The following is a 24,848-nucleotide window of genomic DNA, read 5'->3' on the forward strand; positions in this document are numbered from 1 at the left end:
TGGGCCAGGCCTTGGAAGTTTGAGGCACAGGGCGGGGGAGTAAGGCCCTCTGTCCCAGAGGCGGGTCAGCGTCTTCCACGTCACAGACAGGGCAAGTGCTAGTCTCCTCTGTAAGCTCAGCCATCTGTACAGGTTTTGCCACCTCCAGACGGAAGGGGCTGGATGCCGAGTCTGGACATCTAGACGGGGGTCCTGACACTAGGGGAGAAGCCTGACCCTCAGGGCCAGGTGGTCTGGGGCCTATGCACTCACTTGGAGACGAGGGCAAAGGCATCAGAGCAGATGGGCGGGCAGGGCACCAGGCGGATGGCGAGGTGGCCCAGGGCGCTGGGGTAGTGCACACGCATGACGGTGTCGAACACGGTGGCGATGGTGTTGGCGTCGCCCTGCTTGGAGCTGGGGTCCCCGGCACCCGTGTCCAGGATGGTGCCTCCATGCAGCAGCAGGAGCAGCACGTGGATCTTGGAGGCTGGCGCAGCCAGGGGTGGGCTGACCTCGTCCTGTGCAGGTCGGGGGGGGGGGGGTGGCGGGGAGAGGGGGGCGTGGCATCAACTCCCTGCGGACTCAACCCCTTGCCGGGTCCTTGTCACCCCAGGAGGAGGCCCATCTGGCCCACTGTTCCCTCTGAGAACCCCGATTTCAGTTCCTGAGCTACAGGGCCTGGTGTTAGCCACCTCGACCCCTTCCCTGGGGGAGGCGGCGATGGCCCCTTTCTTCCTCCCCAAGAGCGGCCCTGCTCCCATCAGCCAGTCTGAACAAAAGCACAGACTCCGCTTCCTGTCAGGGGGCCCAGGCAGCAGTTTCTGGCCTTGGCGAGGAGGCACAGGCGCATCCCATGGGGGGGCCTCTGGAGCCCGCCTGCCCTCCGTGTGTCTGTGCCCGGGAGGACGGTGATCCTGGGCACTTGGCCTGCAGCTCCGAGCCCTCCCCCATCTACACAGGGCCTCTCCTCCGTCCCCTGTGCTGTCATTCTCAGACTCTCTCCAAACATCTTAGAGCAGGGAGGGGATGCAGATGTGTCTGTCTGAACCCACCTAATTTGGGAGGGGTAACGATCCCACGTCTGGCTGGCCAGGCCTGCACGTGAGGTCAAAGTGAGACCTGAGACTGGTACACATCTGCATGGGGTATGGAACGATTCCATTTAGAGAGGAGGTGGTGGTGGCGGCCCAGAGAGGTCAAGAGACATGTCTAATGTCACGGAGCGCATCATAAGCTGGACTGGAATCCAAAGCTTCTGCCCCCGGTTCAGTGTTTTCCCTCCAATCCAGGCTGTGGCCCCATCCCCAGGGACCTTTCCCCACCTTAACTTCTGACGTGCGACTGGAGGAGCCAGGGCCAGGGCCTAAGAGAGGCCACTGGGAGTACTTGCCATGCCCTTAGTATGCCTAGGTGTGTGGGGGACAAGGAGGAGGAACTGAAGAGAGAGGCCTATCCCTAAGGAACCTTGGAGACAGACCGAGGGCCTAAAGCCACCTGGAAGGCCCATATGGGGACAGCTGGCCCTGAAGTGGGCCACCGCGTGGTGTGTCGGGGGGCAGAGTAGGGCCCAAGTGCCAACACAGAGCCCAGGCGAGGCATGGGCAATACAGGCAGTGGACCCAGGGGCTGGCGAGGCTGCCAGAAAATGGCAGGGTATGGGCTGGCCCAGGAGCCATTGAGCAGCAGATGACCTTGAGTGAAGGAGGAAGGCAGGCCGGTGGGTGGTATGGGGTCTGGAGCCACAGCAACACTGGGCTGCCTCATCTCCAAGAGGAGGCTGGTCATCGGCCGGCGGTGGGCCCCGGGGTCTGGGCAGGAACACCTGCCCAGCAGAGTTTCGGAGCGATTCCTGTCCCCACGTGAGGATTGCTCACAAGTGGCCCACCTGGCAGGAGTGAATTCACAGCCAGGGCAAGGCGGGGCCACCAGCTGCCCAGACCAGCAGCCCCGAGGGCTTAACAACACTGCCCGGTGAGTGGCTCAAGGAAGGAATGTCTTGCGGGCAACCTCACCACCACCCAGTCAGGGAGGGGGAGTCCAATGGCCCTGAGAAACCCAGGCCGGGCGGGGGTGGGCAGTGAGAGGCCTAGAGAATGCCTCCTGTGCCTATCTTCTGGGATCCGGGCACCGGAGGCTGGGACTGTTCGGGGCCAATTGGAGATACAGCTCTCCTCCCATTCATGTCTAATACTGGGGCACACCCCACCCCCACCAAGACTCGAACCCAGTAGGAACAGAGCCCACGAGAGGGAGAGTGTGGAGGCAGGCCTGGGAGCCGTGGGGCCAGCTCTGGAGAGCCAGGGGGTCCCCATCAGTGTCTCCATAAAGCCGTACCCCCTCCACAAGGCTGGGAGTGGGGAGTGGAGGCTCCGGTTTGGGGGCCATTGGAAGCAGAGGGATCTGACTTTGGATGGCCATGCCCCAGAATCGGTGCTGGGTTCCAACAAGCACACTGCATCCTGTGGCAGATCTAGAGCCCAAGGTCCCTTCTGCCCCTCCCGAGGGGCCGTCAGAGCTGTGCGTGCCCTAGGTGGGGAGGAGACTCTGCTTTATTTGCCATTAACCCCCAATTGGGAATCAACTCCCCTTGTCCCAGTTTGCCTTCTAGAAAAGCCCACTTTGACCTCAGACCTCAAAGCAGAAAAGCCCAAGTTGGGGAGGGCAGTGTGGGCGCTGCTCCTCTTCCCCCACCCCCCCCCCACCCGGTCCAAACTCCCCAAGCGTCCCGAGTTCCCGGCTCTGTCTCTACCTTGGGCATCGTGGCTCCCGCGCCCCATGCAAACAGCTCTGACCGCCCACAGCTGGAAGAGAAGGGGCCTGAGCTTCGTGCGAAGAACCCCCAAAGCGGACACAGGCACTCTACCAAGACAGCTTTATTGGACACTGGGAGCCCCACGTGCCCCCAGCAGGGCAGCGGCCACCAACCACATCACTTCTGCCTAGACAGCTTTTGCTTCCTTCCCTTCCATCTCATGTTCTTCAGCAAATGCAGAAAAGCTGGGCTCAAGGTGGGGATCTTATGTTTGGTCTGGAATTTACAAATTTCTCATTCCACTTTCCACAGGTGGAGCTGGGTCAAGGCCTTCCTTGGGGGCTGTCTGAAGGCCCTGTTGGTTCTCAGGGACGGCAGGGGAGGGAGGAAAGGAGGCCCCAGGCCTCTCTCTGATGGCCACCTCTCTCCACTGGCCACCTACGCCAGTGTGCATGGGAAGCTACGGGTGCCAAGTTCTCACGGGACAGGTCCTACAAGCTCACCCCCCCTCCCCCTGCAGCCCTGGGGGCCCTCTGCCACCCGGCACCCACCTCGATGATGTTCAGCTGCTCCACACTGGAGGCCACCCTGAACTCGGGGGCACTCTGCCGGTACAGACCGTCTGCAACACAGAAGCAGTGGGTGCTGTGAGCGGAGGGGCAGCCGGGCAGCCCCAGGCCCACAGGACAGAGGCCGTGACCCTGACAAGCGGGGCCTTGGGTGTTCCCAACCCCCCCACCCCTCCATGCCCAGCGCTGCTAAGGAGCTGGGGCAGAGAAGGGCTTGGCCCCTGCGCCACCCTCCCCCAGGCCCTGTAGCGCCCCCCAGACCAAGGTACCCTGTGTGTCCTCTGGCTCAGGGCTTTCAATTTTGTCCATGAGGTCATTGGAGTTCCATTTGGTGATGTCCTTGGGGAATATTTCCTCTGAATCGGACAGGTCCTCTGGGGAGGAGAGAGTGGGGCTTCAGCACCGACCCATTCGAAGGCAGGGACTGAGGGGCACCGGGAGGCCTGGCTGGGAGGTACAGGGGTAGGTGTGGCCACTGTGGGGGTTCCCATGCTCCTCTGGCCCGTACCCTCCATGCTGGCTTCCGCCCTCTCCCTCCTTAGCAGGATGAACACCTGACCAGCACCCGCAGGGCTTCTGCCTGACCTTTTCTCAAAATTGTGTAACGTTCACGTAACATAAAATTCACCATCTGAACCATTTTAAAGTAGCATTTAGTCCATTCACAATGCTGTGCAACTGCCACCTCTATCTGGTTCCAGAACATTTCCACCTCCCCGAACGGAAGCCTTGTAGCCATTAGCAGTCACACCCCGTGCCCTGGCCCCTGGTGACCACCTGTCTAGTTTCTGTCTCCATGGATTTGCCTGTTCTGGACATTTCACATAACGGAATCACACGGGATGCGGCCTTTTGTGTCTGGCTTCTCTCACTGAGCATCATACTATCAAACTCCATCTACATTGTAGCAGGTGTCAGAGTTTCGTTCTTTTTTAGGGCCCAGTCCTATTTCACAGTATAGACGGACCGCATCACGGTATGTTGTTTCTCCACTCATCAGCTAATGTTCCTGTTTTCAACATCTGCACGAGTACAGCCCGGCGAGAGGCGCTGCTCTGAACACTTCCATCCATTTCTCTAGTTTCTGCTTTTCTGAGACCATCGGCCTGGGGACCACGGGGCTGGAGGCAGCTGTGCAGACACTGGCTTGTACTGGTCACTCCTCTGGCCACACAGCGGGTCAGCAGGTGCTTCCCCGGCCACGGCTGCTCTGGCATCTCCTACTTCGCTGTCTCTTCTCCCTTCTGTTTTTGTTTTTTGATTTTTTTTTTTTTTTTAAAGTTCCTACATTAGGGGCGCCTGGGTGGCTTAGTCGGTTAAGTGTCTGACTTCAGCTCAGGTCACGATCTCACGGTTTAGGAGTTCGAGCCCCACGTCAGGGTCTGTGCCGACAGCTCAGAGCCTGGATCCTACTTCGGATTCTGTGTCTCCCTCTCTCTGCCTCTCCTAGCTTGTGCTCTATGTGTCTCTCTCTCAAAAATAAACAAACATTAAAAAAAAAAAAAGGTCCTACATTAGATGTGTATTTTCCTCTTGTCAGGGACTCACAGCCAGGGGAGGGTGCGCCTCTTAGCTTGGCTGGGGTGGGATGGGATGCCCCAGACACCTTTCTTCACCCTTGGGGAGGACCCAGGTACCGAGGGCGGCTCAGGAACCACCTGCCACCCTCTGCAGCTCCCCATCTTAGATCCCTCTTGCCTGGACACTGACACCCCCTCCCCCCACCAAGTTTTCCCTCGAGACCAGCCAGTTAACTAAGATGCCACAACAGTCAGGTGGCTGCAGCGTGAGAGGGCTCTGGCCTGCCGCTGCCCTGCCTAGCGCCTGTGGGCAAGTTCCCCTCCCTTTCCGAGCCGGGGTCCCGCCTTGTAAATCACAAGCCGGAGAACCGTCTCCACAGACCTGTCTGCCAGTCGAGAGGAACGGCCAAGGTATGAAGCAAGTGAATGTTTAGCACAGTTGACCCTTGAACAGCACGGTGGGGGGAGAGGGGAGGGAGGGAGGGCTGGGACGCTGGCCCCCCGCAGAGTCAAAAATCCGTGTAAAACTTCTGACTCCCCAGAAACTTAACCACTAACAGCTTGCTGTTGACCGGAAGCCCGACCGGTGACATAAACAGTCGACTGACACACATCTCGTATGTCATATGTATTATATACCATATTCTTACAATAAACTAGGCTAGGTGGAAAAAAACCAATGTTGTTAAGAAAATCATAAGGCAGAGAAAATACATTTACGGTACTGTATTTATTGGGGGAAAAAGCACGTGTGAGTGGACCTGGAGAGTTCAAACTCGTGTCGTTTGAAGGTTAAGTGTACCCGCACCTTCCCAGCACAGGTGGGTGATTCGTCAGGCCGTGTGCTCACTGTGTTGATTTGGGGATTAGTGGGAAAATGGGCACCTCACATATTTCCGGCTCATCGCAGTTTCTAAAGTTTCTACATTCGGTGTACTTGCATTTAACCAAGGCAAAAAACAAGGTCATTGCAAAAATTTAGAAAACTGTAAGATGTCATGCTTTGGTAAAGCTGCTTGTGGAAATAAACTCACATATGGAAAAAAGCCCCCGTCTGACTGTATAAATCCATTCTGAGGGGGACGGTGCTCGAGAGAACAGTCCCTGCCTGCCAGGCCCGGCAGAGACATCCCGGCACGTGGCCAGGGTGAGGCCCCAGCCTCCCGGGGATTTCGTCTCATGCCCTGCCCCACTGCTGCTTCAGTCCACGCCTCCTGCTCCAACCCTGCCCAGACCCTCCCCCTCTGCCCCGGGAGGAGCCACCGCCTACCATGAGCGTCGAAGTACTCATCTTCCGAGCCTTCGTCCGAGTCCCGGGCGATGCTCTGCATCCTCCACTCGGAGATGCTGTGGCGGGAAGGGCTGGCTGGAAGGCAAAACCGCAGGCTGACCCACCACCCGGCTGGGTGAGGCCGGGCGGGCGGAAGGCAGGCGGAGGTGATGGGCCGGGAGGGCTCAGGAGAGAACGGAGGGAGAAATGAGGGGTGGGGTGACCCTGGCTCATTTTGGTGGAAGCTCCTGGAACTTTCGAGACGGCCCCGCCCAGCCCACCTGGCACAAAACAGGTGTGTCCCGGGGAGGACAAGGAAGGGGGAGGGTGTCAGGGATGAGGCCAGGACGCACAGTCGCACAGACCTGGGTCTGCTCCTGTGCCTTTGACCTGGGTCTTTCCGGGAGCGAGCCCCTTCAGTTCCCCTGCAGCAGAGCAGACAGATGGGGCTGCGGGGTGCTGTCGGCAAGTGAGCACATAAAAGGCATCGACACATATACATACACAGATGCCTTCAGCACACAGACGGCCAAGCCTGGTGTGGGGAAGCTGGACTCACAGAGGGGACTCCTGGCTCTACACAGGATAATCCTGGTTTCCCAAACAGCCACGGTGCTTTTGCAAAAATTCTCCCGAGAAAAGCCTCTCTCAGGATGTAAAGGCTTTCAGACTCCTGCAGCCTGGCTCCCACCACAGGAGCAGAGGCCCCTCCTGGCTGTGCTGACAGGTAGGTACCCACTAAGAACCCCCCCTCCTCCTGGGAAGCCCAGCTCCTCAGAGCTGCAGCCATCTGGGCCCCAGGAGAGGCTGGGAGCTGGGTTCCCACATGGCCAGCCTGTCCCACCTGGCCCTTGTAGGTGAGTCTGGGCCACCTGCTTTGTGTTGGGGGGAGGGGACAGACACCCTGGGCTCACTCTGAACTGGTGGGGGGCGGTTACCGGCAGAATGGTTCTGACCCCCCTCAGGCGTGGCCCACAAGGTCTGGGGGCAAGAGTCCCCGGGAGGAGCCAGAATTCTCTGACGGTGGGTGGCAAGGGGCTGCCCGGAGCGGGGGTGACGGCTGTTGCCGGGGTGGTAAAAGGCGGAGCTACGGCGCTCACCTCCCCGCTTGGACGACCTCGAAGACTTGGAGGATGTGGACCACTGCTTTTTGAGACCCCGGCCCGCCAGGGGTTCCCCGCTGCTGCTGCTGCTGCTGCTGGGCTGGGCGGGCTCCCCAGCGACCTGGACCTGGATGGCTTCGTCCTTGGCCAGCTGCACAGCCTCCTCGTCATCCTCATTGAACCGGGCCATCTTGCGGGACAGCATGAGCTGTGCCTCCTTCTCCAGCTCCCGGATGTTCTCCATGTTGAGCCCGTACCATTCGTCCTGCCAGCACCAGGCCTGCCGGTGGGCCCTGACCATCACCTTCCGCAGGCCTGGTCCCGGGCAGCGGCAGGGGGAGGGGAGAGACAGGAGACACGGGCACTGTCAGCCCCCAGGGCCGGGCTCGGGGCTGGGAGGCAACCCAAGGTCATCCCCACCGTGTGGCCGTGGGCAAATCACTGCCCTCCCTACCCTGTGCCTCAGTTTCCCCATTTGCAAATGGCTCACAGATGACCTCACAAGCTCACGGTGGTTGTATAACTAGAGCAGGGGTGCCTCCTAAGGGAATGTGCCTGCTCAGAAGCCACACTGAATTTTGGGGGGATTCCTGCCCCAAGGGGAGACGGAGGGGGGATTCCTGCCAGTTTTCTGTCTCGGTTGGTATCTATACACTTTTCCTGTCCAATTTCCACATGGAAATCAAGTTCCAGTTCAAAGTGGGTTGGTCCTTTTTCTTATAAGTAGAACATATATACACATAAAATAAGACACAAAAGAAGATAAAGATACAGAAGAATATATCATGCGTGTAAAATAACGAAAGTAAGAACTTTCAAGGTAGAAAGGATAATAAAAGAACTTTAGGGACAGAAGGCAGATGGGGGTTGCCTTGGGCTGGGGGTGGGAGTGGGGGTGACTGTGAACAGGAACGAAAGACTGAGGTGATGGAATGTTCTAGAACAGTGTGCACGACTCTGAATATACTGCCACTTATAGAACTGTCCTCTTGCAAGGGGTGAAGTGTATGGTGTGTAAAATTAGGCCTCAATAAAGCTCGTTAAGAAAACATTAAGAAGAAATAGAGCATCCTTACCCACACCACCCAGTGAGGGAGCAGACATGACCAGTAACAGGGAGCCCTTGGCTGGCCCTCCTGGACGCATTCTCCCCCTGCCCAGTCCAGCTTCAACTCTGTGTTTATTTGCTTTTCTTTCTGGTTGGAGCACACAGGTGTGTTTTTCTACACGATAGGTTGGGTTGGTTTGCAGGTTATTGACATTTTTACATGTATGTGTCAAGCTGCATGTATTTTCCTGCCGCCTGCTGTTTTGGGTGAGTTTCAGGTTCGTTGCTGCATGGTGTTTATTTGTTTGAAATACCACATTTCATTTATTCCTTCTTTTGCCATTGGGCCATTGTTTGTCCACTTGGCTTTTACAAATCTGCTGCTCTGAACATTCTGGAATGTGTATAAGAGTTTCTCCAAGGGGCAAACCTGGGAGGGACATCACTGGGTCTCAAGGCATGCATCTTCCACTCTCCTAAAGAAAGTAGAGCGGCTTTCCAAGTGGTCAACCCATGTCATGTCCTCAGGCAGCTCTATGGTGACCATTCCTCCTGGCTCAGGCTGCTCTGCCTCCCCAGAAATACTTCCCAGATCCCTTCACCCTCTGCCCTCCTTCAGCCAAGACTATGTCCTCCAAGTCCTGGGCAATGGCCTCAGGCATACTATCCTTGGGTCCCACACTCAACAGACCATCTGATGAGAAGCCACGGCCCCACTGCTATGAGAGTATCAGTTCAGATCCAGGGTAGCTAGGAAGGGAGATCTGGGGTCAGACCCAGCACTGGGTCTCTGCTTCCTCCTCTACAAACGGACGGGTGACTTGGCTATCCTCACAGGTCATTGTGAGCTGTTACAGCACATGTGAAGCATATCATCAACAGTGTGGGACATCTGTTCCAAAGATTCACATCTGAACCAAAACCCTGGGCCTTGAAGTCAAAAGATGTCTGTCCAGGTGCTACTCCTGGCTCATGAGCTTGGGCTGGGCCAGGCCCTTGGCACTGATCTCATGCCATGACCTGGGTAGGGGCAGGGGGGCAGGTAGGGAGCTGGGGGTGCTAGGGGAGGGAGGAGCCCGGGTCAGCTCTAGCTGGGCCAGGAGCCCCAGGTTGGTCCTGCTGGTCCACCTGTTCCCTGGACACCTGCTCCAGGCCGGGCTCCACAGTGTGAGGGCACCACGGCGTCCAAGGCCCTCTGTGCCTGGAACGTCCAGCCCATAGGGGAGGCAGAGCTGGGGCCTGGGGTAAGAGGTGCAGGTAAGAGCAGGGAGGCTGTCTCCTGGGGCTGCTCCTCCTCAGGGGGCTGGCACTATATGCTACAAACACAAGCCAGTCAAGAGTGTCTGGGGGCAGGGCCCGGGGACGCCGCTTGTCATCTGTAGGTGCTCGGCAAGCAGCCAAGATAAACTGGGCAGGAAGCTGCGCATGGGCTCTGGGTCAGCTTCTGGGAGGAGGAGGGACCTGCCCCGGACGCGGAGGGAGGCGGCGGGCACTGGCGAGCTCACCCGTGTCGTGGATGAACCTCTCGATCTTGGACTGCATGCCCCAGTAGCGGAACTCGACCTTACAGAGCTTGTAGGCGCACATGATGGGGAAAACCTGCTGCTTGTACTCTTCGATCCAGTTGTCAGACAGCGGCCCCCGCTGTGTCTTGATCGAGTGGAATAGCTTGGGGTCCTCTTCTGTCTTATACTCACTGGGGGGTACGGGGTCCTTGACAATGTCGATGAAGTCTGTGGGGGAGAGCCCGCCGGTGGCCAGTTCCGCCCAACCTCCAGCCCGCCCCTCCCTGTTCAGTCCCCTCCCCTGTGTCTCTGCCCTCCCCCTCCAAGTCCTCACAGGCCTCTGGGCCTCCTGTGCCATAGGCCGGACCTGGGATTGGGGATGCTGCTCTGGGCCACTCTGACTTTGGGCTCTCCTGACCTCAGGGCCTGTGTCCTCCCATGACTCTACCACTTGCCTAAGCAGACAAATTAGATGATGAGCTTAGGAGGCACAGGGAGATGAGGTTCCACAGAGGATGTGGAACAGGGTGGTGGCTGCCGGGGGGCAGGGAAACAGAAGGGAAGGCCGGGAAGAGATTCCCAGAAAAGGTGGCATTTCAGCTACAGGAGCAAAGCAGCAAAGCCGAGAAGGTTCCAGCAGCAAAGGATGGGGAGAGTTTGGGGGGCCACTAGAGTGTCTGTATCGGGGGAAGGGATGGGGATGCGTCCTTCTCTCACCAGGCTGGGCACCCACACGGTACCCTGAGGGGAAATGGCGCTATATTCTCCTTATATATACACGTAGTGGCTTTAAGGCAGGCTGGCCGGGTAGGAGCCCCTCTTAGGTCAGAAGGGAAGAGATCGGCAGGAGGTGTCGGTCCTGAGAGCGGGTAGTGGATGCCACAGGGCTGGGTGCTGGGGAAACAGGACTGGGGGCGGTGGGACCTGGCTGGGTGTGGGGTATGGATCCAAGAGGAACAGCAGCAACTTGGGGCAGGGCCTGGGCCATGCCACCTCTTGTCCCAAGTCTCTCCCTGCTGTGCGGGCTCCCAAGGCATGCATGTGTTACAGAGGACTGGGTACACACTTGGGGTACATAAACCCCAGAAGAGAGTTTGTGGCTCAGAGAGGCCCTTTTCGGGATGCATGGGGATGATGGCACCCCGCGGGCTCTGCCCTGGCCACGCTCTGTCTCATCTCCCCTGCTTGCTGGCCCACAATGAATCCACGTGGTGGTTTGCAGGCACAGACGTGGGCTCCACGGAAATCAGCAAGGGGTCAGGAGCTCCCCAGGGGCAGGGGCTTTCGGGGGAGGGACAGACATCCTTCGTGGAGCAGACCACATGCGCTGCCTGCGCGGACAGGCAAAGGCCAAGGGGCAGGCTGGGACATGGATGAGTCATATCACAGAGACTTAGGAATCACAGCAGGTGGCCTCCGGAGGCAGCCCATGGAGGTCAGGCCTTGTCTGAGGCTGGCTGCACCTGAGCTGGCAGAAGGCCTGTATCATGCGGGGTCCATCCCTCCTGTTGTGGGTCGAATGTGTCCCCTACAAATTCGTATGTTGGAGTCCTAACCCTCCAGTTCCTCAGAACGTGACCTTATTTGGAGATAAGGCCTTTAAAGAAGGAACCAACTTAAAATGAGGTCATTAGGGTAGGCTCTACTCCACTATGACTAATCTGCTTCTAAAAAGGGGAAATTTGGACACAGACAAGCACACGGGGAGAGCGCCACGTGAGGATGAGGGAGAGATTAGGGTGATGTATTTATATGCCAAGGAATGCCAGAAACTGCCAGGAGCCACCAGAAGCTAGGGGAAGGGCATGCACAGATTCTCCCTCAGTGACTCCAGAAGGAGACAAGCCTGCTCACACTCTGACCTCAGACTTTAGCGAGACACTAAACTTCTGTGTTTAGCCCCCCAGCCTGTGGTACATTGCGGCAGCCTGTTCACACTGATAGAGCTCCCAAAGCCCCATGGGGCCTGAAAACTCCAGCAGGAGGGAGGGAGCCGGGTGAGGGGGTCCCGGGGAGAAGCCCTTCGTGCCCATCAGAGGCTGCCTGAGAGCTGGACCCTGTGGTGCTGGGAGCCATCTGTCTAACGCCGGCCATGCACCTGCCTCCGTGGCGGCTCACCCCACACGGCCTGGAATGCAGCTCTCTAACCTGGCCACGCACCTGCCTGAAGCATCTCCGTGGTGGCGTGCCCCGCAGAGCCTGGAACCCACCGGTTGCAGACCAGTGGCTGCTGAGCTGCAGGTGGCCCACAGATGTGGTTTGCTTGGCCGGTTTACTAAGTTTATTTAGGAATTGGAAGATTTCACATGCAAATCCTGATTCTCAGGCCTCTCTTAAGTTAACAGACGGGCTGTTTCCTCATGTACAGTCAGCTGGAGAGGCCACTCACCGTCAAGGGGACACAGGCCCTGCAGTGTGCCAGAGCCCCCACAGGCTGCACCCACGCACAGCCGCCAGCCTGAGATGGCCCCCTGAGCACACACGCGCCCTCCAGGGGAGGAGGACAACTGGAAGGGATTGAGGGAAGGGGCTTGAGTGGGAAAGGCACTGAGCCTCAATGTGCACGTCAGGAAAATGGGGCCAAGGAGTCTGATCCTGCCATCCCTGTGCCCTCATGCTTGCTGGGACTATGACCTCCCTGCCCAGGACAGGAGCCAGTCTGGAGCCTTCCAGGCCTGGAGACAAGGGGCAGAGCCAAGGGACATGTAGGCAGGGACCCTGGAAAGTGGCCCTGCAGGGCTCCTGCCCTTCCCAGGCGGGGAGCGCTATAGTGGTGGTTACCGATTGTCAGCTGGCTCTTCTCCACAGGAGACAGGCTGAACACATTAGGGTTTTCTCCAGCATCGGTTTTATAAAAGGTTTCGATGTCGATGGAGAATTTCTCCACAAAGGGGCACGTGAACCTGTGGGGAGGAAAGCATACATCAGGACTAGTGCCTGCAGGGGTGGGTCAGGGCCTGTGGGACCCCACTGGGCAGGAGAGGGAGAAAGGGTGGGGGTGGTGGCTGAGACTTGCCTGTCTGTCCACCTCCTGGACCTCTCCTTGTCCAGGCCAAGGCCAGGCTGGGGGTGGGGAATGTGTTTGGGGAGAGGGGGTCAGAAACATCGGAGGAAGCTTCCAGAAGCCCTATGGCCATTGTTCATGTGTGTAAGGCATGGATGGCCATAGACACACAGACATACCACAAGCCATGTGGCATGAACCCAGTAGGCTGAATCTAAATTAGCACTCTGTGACACCTCCCCAACCCCTTACCCCCCAAGCCACCAGGTCTGACGACAAGGCCACACCCCTTTCTCTTGGCTGGACATGAGCTCAGAGGAGGATAGTACTTCTGGGAAGATGAATAACCTCGGTGGACCCTCTGATAAGCCCAGGTCCTCATTTAGTGGGGAGAATGAAGCCCCAGGAGACTCGTGGGGACTCCACTTGCACAGTAAGTGGGTGGCCAGCTGGGAGCAGCCCCCTATCTGTTACACTCAGCTACACTGGGTGGGTGGGAGCACGGAGTGAAGAGCCTCCCTTCTTGGGGAATCCAAAGGAAGCCCTGTTCAAAGTGGAAAATAAGAAAGCACTGCTGCAGGTGCTGAAGGTCTCAGGGTCAGAGAGAATCTCTGGGCCATCTGGTCTACCCTTGGTTCACGTTTCTTCCTAGCTGGTTGGTTAGTGGCCCCGCATTCCCAGGTGATTAACGTGAGTTTGTATTCCCTGAGCCTTCCTAGATGGCAAAGGGATCTCAGGTGGCCCTCACCTGACTCATGCTTTCCCGGCCTTCCTGGGAAGGTGCAGTAACAAGGGGGACACCCTCCCCTTTCCTGCCTGTTCTCTGAGGATGGAGACTCCTGGAATGGAGACTTAGCTCCCCAGGAGTCTGAGCCTCTTGGAGGGAGGGTGAGCCTACTTAGAGGGCCACCCCCGGGGTTCCTTCCCCACCAGAGGGTGGCGCCGGTGTGGGGAAAGGCTCACCTGGTTCGGGTGTAGGGGTAGGCATTCCAGGACTCCTCCACCACCCTCAGGGCCGCTTTGGGCAGGATGGAGCGGAACCAGCTGGGGATGTGCATGCCCACATGGTACACCTTGTGCGTGTACTGTCCAGAGCCGCCGGGGCCATCCGTGTATGGCCGGTTCTCCAAGATCTCCACTCCGCTACCTTGGCCATACGTCTCATTACGGCTCTTCTTCTACAGGGACAAAAGCATTCACCATGTGTTGGGGCCAGAGCACTCTGCAGAAGGGAAGGGGCCCAGGAGACCAGGCCCAGGGGTGCTGAGAGGAGGAGGGGCTTTGGCCAACCAGGCTGGCTTCTTCTGTGTTGCTTCAGGACTCCCAGATCCAGGCCCAGACTCCACATGCCCCTGTACTCCTACAGGAGACTCAACAGGCCATGGTCTCCCTGTGAGCTCTAGCACTGCCTGTGCAAACTCCTCCCTTCTGGCTCCCATCAGTCCCAGGACTAAAAGTGTTCCCAGCATCAGGAACAAGTTGAGGATGCCCGCTCTCTAGGTTCTATTCAACATTGTACTGGAAGTTCTAGCCCAAGACATTAGTCAAGAAAAAGAAACAATCAGAGGCACTCAAATTGGAAAGGAAGAAATAAAACCACCTCAATCTGCCAAGGACATAATCTTATATATGGAAAATCCTGAAGAATCCCCCCCCACCTCCAAACCTGTTAGACAAAGTAAATGAATTCAGCAAAGTTGCAGGATACAAAATCAACACACAAAAATAAGCAATGCAAAAAGGAAATTAAGCAACCATTTCCATTGACAAGAACATACAAAAGAATAAAATATCTTGGATAAATGTAATGAAGGTGAAGCACTCAGATACTGAAACTATAATACATTGCCAAAAGAAAGTAAAAACCTAAGTAAATGGAAAGACATCTGTGTTCATGCACTGGAAGATTTAATATTGTTAAGAGGTCAATATTCCCCAAAGCATTCTACAGATCCAGTGCAATCCCTGTCAAAATCCCCAGTGGCCTTTCTGGTAGCTGTGGAAAAACTGATCATAAAATCAGGAAGGATCAGAGAAGGATCTCAAATAGCCAAAACAATCTCGAAAACAAAGCAAAGCAAAGTTGGAACATTTACATTTTCCTACACAAAATCTTTTTTTTTAAGTTATTTATTTTGAGAGACAGAGCGAGAGAGAGAGAGAGAGAGAGCGTGCACAAGTAGGGGAGGTGCAGAGAGAGGAGAGTGAGAATCCCAAGCAGGCTCCGCATTGTCAGTGCAGAGCCTGACACAGGGCTTGATCTCCCAAATCATGAGATCATGACCTGAGCCAAAATCAAGAACTGAACGCTTAACAGACTGAGCCACCCAGGCACCCTGCTACAAAAAATCTTGCCATAGGCGCGCCTGGGTGGCTCAGTTGGTTAAGCATCCAACTTTGGCTCAGGTCATGATCTCATGATTCATGGGTTTGAGCCCCACGTCGGGCTCTGTACTGACAGCTCAGAGCCTGGAGCCTGCTTCAGATTCTCTGTGTCCCTCTCTCTCTGCCCTCCCCTGTTCACCACACTCTTTCTCTCTCAAAAATAAATAAACATTACATTTTTTTTCAGAAAATCTTGCTATAAAATTACAGTAATCAAAACAATGTAGTACTGGCATAGGATAGATCTAAAGAATAGGGCTGAAAGTCTACAAATAAACACATATATCTACATACTATATGTTTTGATTTTCAACCAGAGTGCTGAGGTCATTCAATGAAGGAACGAAGTCTTTTCAACATGTCCCAGTACACTGGTGAGATAATTGGATATCCACATGTAAAACAATGAAGTTGGACCCCTACCTCACATCATATATAAAGATTAACTCAAAATGGATCAAAAACCTAAATGTAAGAGCTTAAACTACACAACTCTTAGAAGAAATCATAGGAGTAAATCTTTATGACCTCGGATTTGACAATGTTTTTTTTTAAATAGGATACCCAAAGTACAAACAGCCAAAGAAAAAATAGATAAATTGGACTTCATATAAATTTTTAAACTTTTGTGCATCAAAGGATACTATGAAGATAATGAAAAGACAACCCACAGAGAAAGTTCTTGTAAATAATGTATCTGATAAGGGACTTGTATTTAAAATATATAAAGAACTACTGCAACTCAACAACAAAGATACAATCCAATTCAAAAATGGGCAAAGGACTTGAACAGGCATACCTCCAAAGAAGTACATCAATGGCCAACAAGCACATGAAAAGATACTCAACATCACTAGCCACTGGGGAGAGGTAGATCAAAACTACAAGTTACCACTTCAGACCCACTAGGATGGCTACAAAGACAGACCATAACAAGTGTTGTGAGGATGTGGAGAAACTGGAACCCTCACGCATTGCTGGTGGGAATATAAAACGGTACAGCAGCCGCGGAAAACAATTTGGCGGTTCTTCAAAAAGCTCAACATAGAATTGCCGTATGACCCAGCAATTCCACTGCTAGGTAAACATCCAGGAGAAGGAGAACATGTCCACACAGAAACCTGTGCTCGAATGTTCACCGCAGCATTAGTCACAAGAGCCAAAAGGTGGAAACAACCCAATGTCAGTGATCTGAAAAATGGATAGACAAATTATACCCACACAATGGAGTAAGAGTCGGCCATAAAAAGGAAGGAAGGGCCAAAACCTGTTACGACGTGGATGAACCCTGAGAACAATGCGTAAGAAGCCTGACACAAAAGTCCACATAGTGTACGATCCCATTGACACGAAATGTCCAGTACAGGCAAATCTGTACAGACAGAAGGCAGATTACTGGTTGCCTAGGGATGGGGGTGGGGGCGGGGGGCTGGGGAGTGACTTCTTGGGGTGATGACAATACTCTAAAATCGTGGTGATGGTTTGACAACCCTGTGAATATGCGAAAAATCCCTAAACTGTACTCTTCAAATGTGTGAACTGTGTGGTGTGGGACTCACACCTCAATAAAGCTGGTATAAAACAAAACAAACAAACAGAAACCAATCCTGTGTCTATACTCACTAAGATTTCAGAGAGATCAAACACGGGAAGTGGGAAGGGGCCTCAGTGGCGCTGCCTGAGAGAGAGGACTCCTGGGTCACCTCTAAATGTCTCTCTGCCCCAAATGTTCTTCCCAGTGTCCAAAAGCTCAGGTTTCTACTTATGCAGAAAGCCTCATTCATGGTCAAGGTCCTGGTGACTTTAAGCCCAGCATCTGTTTCCATGGTGACATGACGGCATCACCAAGGCCACCTTCGGTCAGCTTCCTGAATAGCAGGTGTGCACATGCGCGCGCGCACACACACACACACACACACACACACACGCGCTCCCAAGAACACAGTCTCACCCCTGGGGTACAAAGACATGCCATATCTCCACGGCCCAGAGCAGCTGAGTCTCCTTCATAAAAAAAAAATAGAAAGGACCCTGGCGGAGGGCACAGATGGGGTCAGCAGGGATACACCATCCCTTGCTCTTCAAAGGAGCCCACGGAATGCGGCCCAGATTCTGTAATGAAAGCAGAGACCATTTCCCAGACACTTTGTAAGCTCATGCTTCGTGGTGGCTTCACTCGTTATGGTTGTGCTATGTGCTCTGCGTGCACGTCTCCCTTTAGGTAGTGCCACAACCCCTTGAGAAAGGCTGAGTGCTGCTACTGTTCCCAGTTTGCAGAAGGGAAGGTGGAGGCTAAGAGACGTGGAATGACTTGTTCAAGGTACACAGCTTCGAGTGGCAGAGCTCAACCTGTACTCGAGATCCTGTTGGACTCTGGGACCTGTGCAGCCCACAGCATGAAGACACCTTGGCATAAGGCAGGTACTCGGTACTTATTGAGCAAATAAATGGGTTCTAGTCCCAACTCTGTGACCAGTTCCCTCTCACCCTGGACAAGTCACTTCTCTCTGGTCTCAATTTCCAAAACTATAAGGGGAGATGGGGCTACCTATCTGTCTAAGGCCTGGTGTAGTGGGCTAAAGGGCCCCCCAAAATTCACATCCACCCAGAACCTTAGAATGTGGCTTTATGGTCGCCTGGGGTGGCTCAGTCGGTTAAGTGTCTGACTTTGTCTCAGATCGTGATCTCGCCGTTCATGAATTCGAGCCCTGCATTGGACTCACGGCTGTCAGCGCAGAGACCACGTTGGATCCTCTGTTACTCCCTCTCGCTCTGCTCAACCCTCTCTGAATCTCTCTCTCTCAAAATAAAGAAACTTAAAAAAAAAAAAAAAAGAAAAGAAAACAAAGAAAGCAACTTAAAAAAAAAAAGGAATGTGGTTTTATTTGGAAATAGCATCTTCGCAGATATAATTCGTTAAGATGAAGTCACACCGGATTAAGGTGGGTCCTAAATCCAAGGACCATGTCCTTAAAAGACAGACTAAAGGGATGTAGCCACTAGCCAATGAAGCTGGCCGCCACCAGAGGCTGGAGGGGAGCAAGGCAGAATCCTCAGAGGGAGAGAAGGCCTTCAAAGGGAGCAGGCCCTGCGGACACCTTGATTTCAGACTTCTGGCCTCCAGAAGCAAGAGAGAATACATTTCTCTTGTTTTAAGCGCCCCCCGCCCCGGAAACGAACACATCTAGGGTTTGTGGTGACTCAGTGTGAAGGGGACACACAGGTCACAGGAGCCAGGGCCACAAGCAGTGTCTGAAGGCTGAGGCGGGGCACCCAGCCTGCCAGGGAGCTGAGGGTGGAGAAGAGGCAGGGAGGGACAAGGAGCAGGGGTAGGGAAGGTCCCATCCGGCCTCAGTGGGTGACCTAGCCTGAGCTGTCCTCAAACTCCTAGCCAGGGAAAGCCACCATGTCCACTCCCAAGGCTCTAGGGGGGCTCCTTCTTGGCTTCCTCCAGACCCCAGGGCCCCAGGCGTTCCTGGTCTTGTGGCCGCATCACTCGGCTCTCTGCCTCCACCATCACATCACTGTGTCTCTTTCTGTCCTCTCCTCTTCATAATTATAGGGACAATACGTCATTCAATTTAGGGCCCATTCTGTCTTGTCCTTAGATAAGGTCACGGTCTAACATCTGGATGGACATGAATTTGGGGGGACACTGGCCAACCAGCTGAGCAAGCCGTTATGGTCACTCATGCAGGATGGATACCATGGGCCACTTGGGGGCACAAAGGCCACTGTTAGCAGTGGCAGAGCCCCAGGACCCAGACTGGCAGTGCTCTGTACTCCCTGAACAGCACTTTGTTGTCTCTGCACAGTAAAGATTAGCTGAATGAGGGCGCCTGGGTGACTCAGTCAGTTGAGTGCCCAACTCTTGATTTCAGCTCAGATCATGACCTCACAGTCCATGGGATCAAGCCCTGTGTCAGGCTCCATGCTGACAGTGTGGAGCCTGCTTGGGATTCTCCCTCCCTCTCTCTCTGCCCCACCTCTGCTCTCTCTCTCTCTCTCTCTCTCTCAAAATAAATAAACAAAAAAATTAGCTGAATGAGCAAAAATGGATTCTGCTCTCAACTATCGCCAGTTCCATCTGAGTCTGGGCACCCCCTCCAACTTTGAAGCTAACACCCCAAAGGGCTGAACCCCTGGTTCCCCTCTGACAATGGCATCTGAGGGGGTGCTCAGTCCCCTGGCACAGCTGAGGCTCTCGGTCATGCCGCTTAGGAGAGCTCTTCTCGAAACGTGCTGACCTTCTCTGCTCGCACCGAAAGTCACCACCCCTATCCCTGCCAGTCGTCCCTGCCAGGCTCCCTGCACTGTGGAGCCTCCCAGGGAGACCGAGTTAGGGTGGCAGAGATAAGCCCAGCTCCCCAGGGGCATACACGTGCCCAGGGTGAGGCCTCACCCATGACCCCTACCCACCAGGCTGGGGCTGAGTTGGGGAACTTCACCTCCCTACTCCTCTCTATCTCTGGGGCCTGGGGGCTGCACAGGAGGGGCCTGGTGCAGAAAAAGCACAGACCCTACGAATGATAGGGGTGAAGGACCCAAGACCAAGAATGCTCCAGGACGCCCGTAAAAGTGGCAGCTCTCAGAGCTGTCCAGGGTCCTGGCCAAACCGCCTCGGATTCCTCCCTCTGAGGCAAGCATCTGCTGAACACTTCTATGGATGACAGAAGGCTCTCTCCCAGCCAGCCCAACTTTTTTTCTTTTCTTCTTATTCTTCCTCCTCCTCTCCTCCTCTTCTCCTTCTCCCTCTTCCTTGCCTTGAACAACATGTATTTTGTTTGGACACTGGTCAGGCACATCACGAGGCAGCTCGACACGTGAGCTCATCCCATCTTGCTCATGACCCCATGGAGGAGGAGGCTGGCTAGTGAGTGCAGAAGGCAGGCCCGTTGCTAGCTGCCACTCTAGCTGGTAAGCAGGGTCTGGAGGAAATGAACTAAAGTCTTGCTCTTCTTTCCACAAAACCACAGCTGCCTTCCTTGAGGGCCTATCCATCCTCCTCAACTGGCCCAGCTCCCAGTGGACGCACTCTTGGAGCAGCGGCCCTAAGTCCACACGAACATCCGCTCCCTGTCTCCCGGCGTGTATTCAGTAAACTGCCTGTGTGCCCACCTCCCCAAAGGCGCTCCTGGAGAGGAGCAAGTACTTTTACATTCTCCTCTGGAACCCAGCCTTCGGCCCAGGCTGAGCACAGAAAAGTCTGTGCATTTCACTTAGTGTTTTAAGAGCTCTACTGAGATACGACTGGCACGCAACAAACGGTACATACATAAAAATACAGCTGGTGAGCTCTGACGCATGTCCGCAGCTGTGAAACCATCACACAACGGAGATAATATGCTTGTCCATCACCCCCCATGGTGGGTGGAGCCCCCAGAAGTGCTGGGGCCAGTGGCGGGTAAGAAAGTGTCAGGGCGGGAGCAGAGGAGGGCAGCCTTGAGAGACAGACAGGTGTTACAGTAGCGCTTGGATGAGTGAACGCACACAGGCGGCCCTGCGCCCATAGCAGGTATCGTGGAGGAGGCTATGGGATAGTTAACCTTAACTGGAGGCATAAGGATGTTTTAAAAAGAACAAAATACCAGGCGCCTGGGTGGCTCAGTTGGTTAAGTGTCTGACTTCAGCTGAGGTCACGATCTCATGGTTCGTGGGTTTGAGCCCAGCATCGGGCTCTGTGCTGACGGCTCGGAGCCTGCAGCCTGCCTGGGATTCTGTGTCTCCCTCTCTCTCTGCCCCTCCCCTGCTCATGCTCATGCTCTGTCTCTGTCTCTCAAAAATAAATAAACGTTAAAAAAAAAGAACAAACTATCTCAATAAAGGGGGGTGGGGATGGCAGGTGCCTCTAAGGAGCCCAGTCGGAGGTGATCACATGCTCAAGAAAGCTTTGGGATGTCCTAGGAGCTAAAAGTCAGTCCCTGGATCCTGATGGGCCCTCCACCAGCTGACAGGCACATGGAGGGGCTGCCGGCCAGGGTCTGGGCTCCCCTGGCTGGGACGGGAATTGGGGAGCCGCAGGACAAATAGCATCCTTGAATAGGCTGAGCAATTTCCAGACAGCTCAGAGCTGGGGGGCTGAGTGAGCTAAGTCCCTTCTCTCCTTGATCTCTAGGAATAATTACGAGGTAAGTGGTTCAAGAGGGAATCGAGTGGCACTCCTGAAGCCGCATGGAGCCAACAGCCCCTGCCAGAGAGGCCAGTTCACCTTCCATTCTCTTCCTCATCAAGCTCCCCAAGCTGGGGGCACCTGGTCAAACTCTGGTAGCTACACAGAGCTCCTCTCAGAAGGGCCTGGGGGCCTGGGCTCCGCAGGGAGCTTGTTACTAACTCCCCAGACCCGGGTTGAAGGGTGAGCACCCACCAAGCAAAGCCAGGGGCAGAGGTGGAGCCCTGCCGGCAGGGGCCCATGTGACACTGTGTGACACCGTGGGACACCATGTGACACGATGATCCACGGGCTGCACCAAGGCATCCTGATGCCCGGAAGAGCAGAGCCAGGTGAGAGCTGGTTCGTAATCAGACTCCCAACTGGGAGGAAAGCTGCCAGGTCAGGCAAAGGGCTGGGGCACTGAGGCTGAGCAAGACGCTGGCGGGGTAGCCGGGCGGGGGACCTCCACAGAGGAGCAGGAGCCCAGCAAGCAGGAGTTTGGTCACATCGAGGCCACGAGCAACCAGATCCTGGGTCTCCCCGTTCTGTGTTCCAGGTCAGCCAGGCTCTGAGTAGGGCTCCGGGTGTGTGGGAGTGGGAGGGGTGGGGCATGGCATTCTCTGGCTTGTCACAGGAATCTGTCCCCCTGAAATTCGTCTGTGACTCTGTAAACCAGCCACACAGTAGATGCCACTGTCTTGCAGCCTAGAGTAGTGAGGAAAGTGCGGAGCCAAGAATGGGAAAACTGGCCAGGTGCTCCCAGGGAAGTCATTTAACTTCTTGGGACCTCACACCTTCCTGTCTGTCAAGTGGGTTGCTATGGACTGAATTTCTGTGCCCCCTCCAAATTCATACTGAAGCCCCTAACCTCCAATGTGATAGTACTAGGTCAGGCTTTGGGAGGTGACTAGGTCATGAGGGCAGAGCCCTCCTAACGGGATTAGTGCCCTTACAGAAGAGACTCCAGAGGACTCCCTTGCCCCCTCACCCACCATCGAGGACACGGTGAGAAAGAAGGTGGCCACCTGTAAGCCAGGAGGAGGGCCCTTACCAGACCCCAACTCTGTTAGCAACTTGACCTTGGGCTTCCAGCCTTCAGAACCGTGAGAAACAAATGTCTGTTGTTTAAGCCCCCTGGTCTGTGTTCTTTGTTAAAGCGGCCCAAGCTGACTATACGCACGGATAACATCTGAATCAGAGAGAGGACGGGTATTAAGTGCAAAGAGTGTCAGCACTGCCAGCGCCGTGAATACAGGGCTGGCGGGACAGGCCAACGCCACAAACACCCACGGCACTCCCTGTGTTCCTGGCATCGGGCTGGGAAGCCACAACGCCTGGGCAACTGAGACACTTACCAGGACCCTACTGAGCAGACACTGCCGTGGAGACCACGGTGCCGCCCCACCCCACCCAAGGGTTCGAGAGCCATCTGCACGCCCGGCGTGGCCTGCCCTGGCCCCAAGACCCACCTGTATCATGTATAGCTGGGCGATGCGGTACTCCTCCACGGTCATGGGCAGAGGAATCCGATATTCCTTTATAATCATCTTGGAGTCCAAGCCTTCCCGTCGATGGGGAACTGCGTGTTGGGACTTCTAGGCGAGGTTCCTTAAATAACCATGACAAAATTCACCAAGGACCCCTGGGAGAGAAAGAGAGAGCAGGAGAGTCACTTCCTGCAAGACTGGTGGGCACAGCAGCACAGAGGACGGGCCTGGTCTTGACTCCACCGTGAGCCTACGGTGTGACCTTGAACAAGTTCCCTCACCTCCCCAGCCTTCACTTCCCTTGTTTGCTAAGCAATCTTGTAGACGACGTGTGAACTCTTATCAGCCGTGGGGTAAATAAAAGACTGTCACCCCACTAGCGAGGGCCAGGCGGCGGGAGGGTGTCACACCCCCTAAGCGTGAAGAGCACTGTGCTCTCGTTTCACACGCTGTTCCGGCAAGAGCAGCCCCGTGCTCTGGAGTAGCTGCAGGCAGACACGGTGACGGCAGATGGCCACAGGAAAGAAGGGAGGGCACACAAAAGGATGAAAAACCCAGGTGAGAAATTTAAAACTCAGCAGTCTGCGGGGCGCCTGGGTGGCTCAGTCGGTTGAGCGTCAGACTTCGGCTCAGGTCACGATCTCACGGTCCGTGAGTACGAGCCCCGCGCCGGGCTCCGTGCTGACAGCTCGGAGCCTGGAGCCTGCTTCGGATTCTGTGTCTGCCTCTCTCTCTGCCCCTCCCCTGCTCACGCTCTATCTCTCTCTGCCTCTTAAAAAATGAATAAACGTTAAAAAAAAATTAAAAATCAGCAGTCTGGGACCCTTCGGTGTTGGGGCCATCAGTTCATTCATGTCACCAGACACAGAGGGCACGGCTGCTTCCCGGCAGGAGATCTGGACTTATCCAGAAGAGGTGATCTCAGTGTGGTTTTAGCTCAATCCAGCAAGTATTTATTGGCATCTGTTCTGCTGCCGACCCAGCCTAGGTCTTGGAAGTAGAAGAGATAAGTGAGATAAGTGGGTGGACTGCATCGCATGTGAGTTCTAGCTCAGTAAGGCTACCTAAAAAATAAACAGTGTACCCATGGAAGCTTCTCTTTAAGATGACAAAGAATACTTTTGAGGGAGATGTGCACCGAGAGCAATCAAATGTAAAAACAAACAAACAAGGCTTGGAGGCATACTCTCAGTGATCTGGAAAATGGAATTACCCATCACAATCCTTCCCCTAGATGGTGGGGGCTTTGCTGTGGTTACCCCCAGAGAGGTTACACGCTGCTAAATGGAAGGTGAGTGAAGGCTTCCAAGATGGACCGTGGCAGAATCAGGATAGCATTTCAGAGGGACCACGCCAGGGACAGCAGTCGGTGAAGATTCATGGTGACGCTGGGTAAATGATAAGAGCGAGGGTCTGGCCAGGCAGGCAGCCTCCCTGGGGCACCATCTGTCCGAGGCCTGAGCGTCACCCAGGCACTAAGGGACTACTGGCTATGTAATGAGATTGGGGGAAAAGAATGTACCAGAACTCTTGGAACGATCAGCATGTAGGGTTGAAAGAAATTCTTTAATAAGCCACCTAGGGAGAGAGACTGAGAGGTGGGGGGTGTTACATAAATAAGTCAGAGATGGCCACTGTATTATTAGCCTCAAGTGACCCCTATGTTACTCACTTCTGCACAGCAGGTGGGACTGTTAGCCCAAAGCCCCAGCACAAGCTCTCACGCATCCAACTGCTTTAAATACAGTCCAAATAAACATCTTTTTAGCTAATTAGAGGTCATCTACTTTACATAACCCACGAAGCTGCACCCCACATTTGCTGGCCATAGAAAAGACAAAGCCTGAGGCAACAAAACACCGCAGACAGGGAGGCTCCCCATCACACTTCTGAGTGATGTCACCAGACACGTGAGCGCCCTGTCTGACTCTCCTTCCCCTCCTGGGTGGGGGTCGCACATCACTGCATTTGCAAGGCCTCATGCTGGGAGGGACTTTCTCTCTCAGGCAACCTGTCCAAATGCCACAGGATAACACTTGTTGTTACACACTTGTTGTTACAGCCCCCCTCCC

At 54.9% G+C, this 24,848-nt stretch overlaps 1 protein-coding gene across 12 annotated transcripts in view; it reads right to left on the reverse strand.

Annotated features, from left to right (window-relative positions):
• Positions 1-24,848, reverse strand: part of PITPNM2 (phosphatidylinositol transfer protein membrane associated 2) — a 111,203-nt gene that overhangs the window by 12,163 nt on the left and 74,192 nt on the right. For 7 of the 12 annotated variants that reach the window (XM_040443999.1, XM_040443994.1, XM_040443996.1 and 4 more), the window contains exons 2-11: positions 22,759-22,931; positions 13,717-13,931; positions 12,531-12,652; positions 9,750-9,977; positions 7,194-7,511; positions 6,459-6,518; positions 6,094-6,189; positions 3,573-3,677; positions 3,286-3,356; positions 253-500 (exon numbers count right to left, since the gene is read on the reverse strand). In XM_040443999.1, the coding sequence (XP_040299933.1) occupies positions 253-500; positions 3,286-3,356; positions 3,573-3,677; positions 6,094-6,189; positions 6,459-6,518; positions 7,194-7,511; positions 9,750-9,977; positions 12,531-12,652; positions 13,717-13,931; positions 22,759-22,836 (1,541 nt within the window). In that variant the 5' untranslated portion in view covers positions 22,837-22,931. Of the gene's footprint in view, positions 1-252; positions 501-2,837; positions 3,011-3,285; positions 3,357-3,572; positions 3,678-6,093; positions 6,190-6,458; positions 6,519-7,193; positions 7,512-9,749; positions 9,978-12,530; positions 12,653-13,716; positions 13,932-22,758; positions 22,932-24,848 lie in introns of those variants that run through there. The other 5 variants (XM_040444000.1, XM_040443997.1, XM_040443998.1 and 2 more) reach the window with 2 other exon arrangements.

The sequence above is a fragment of the Herpailurus yagouaroundi genome, unplaced genomic scaffold (assembly GCF_014898765.1).
Source record: "Herpailurus yagouaroundi ecotype Mexico unplaced genomic scaffold, PumYag 191, whole genome shotgun sequence".
Taxonomy (NCBI): domain Eukaryota; kingdom Metazoa; phylum Chordata; class Mammalia; order Carnivora; family Felidae; genus Herpailurus; species Herpailurus yagouaroundi.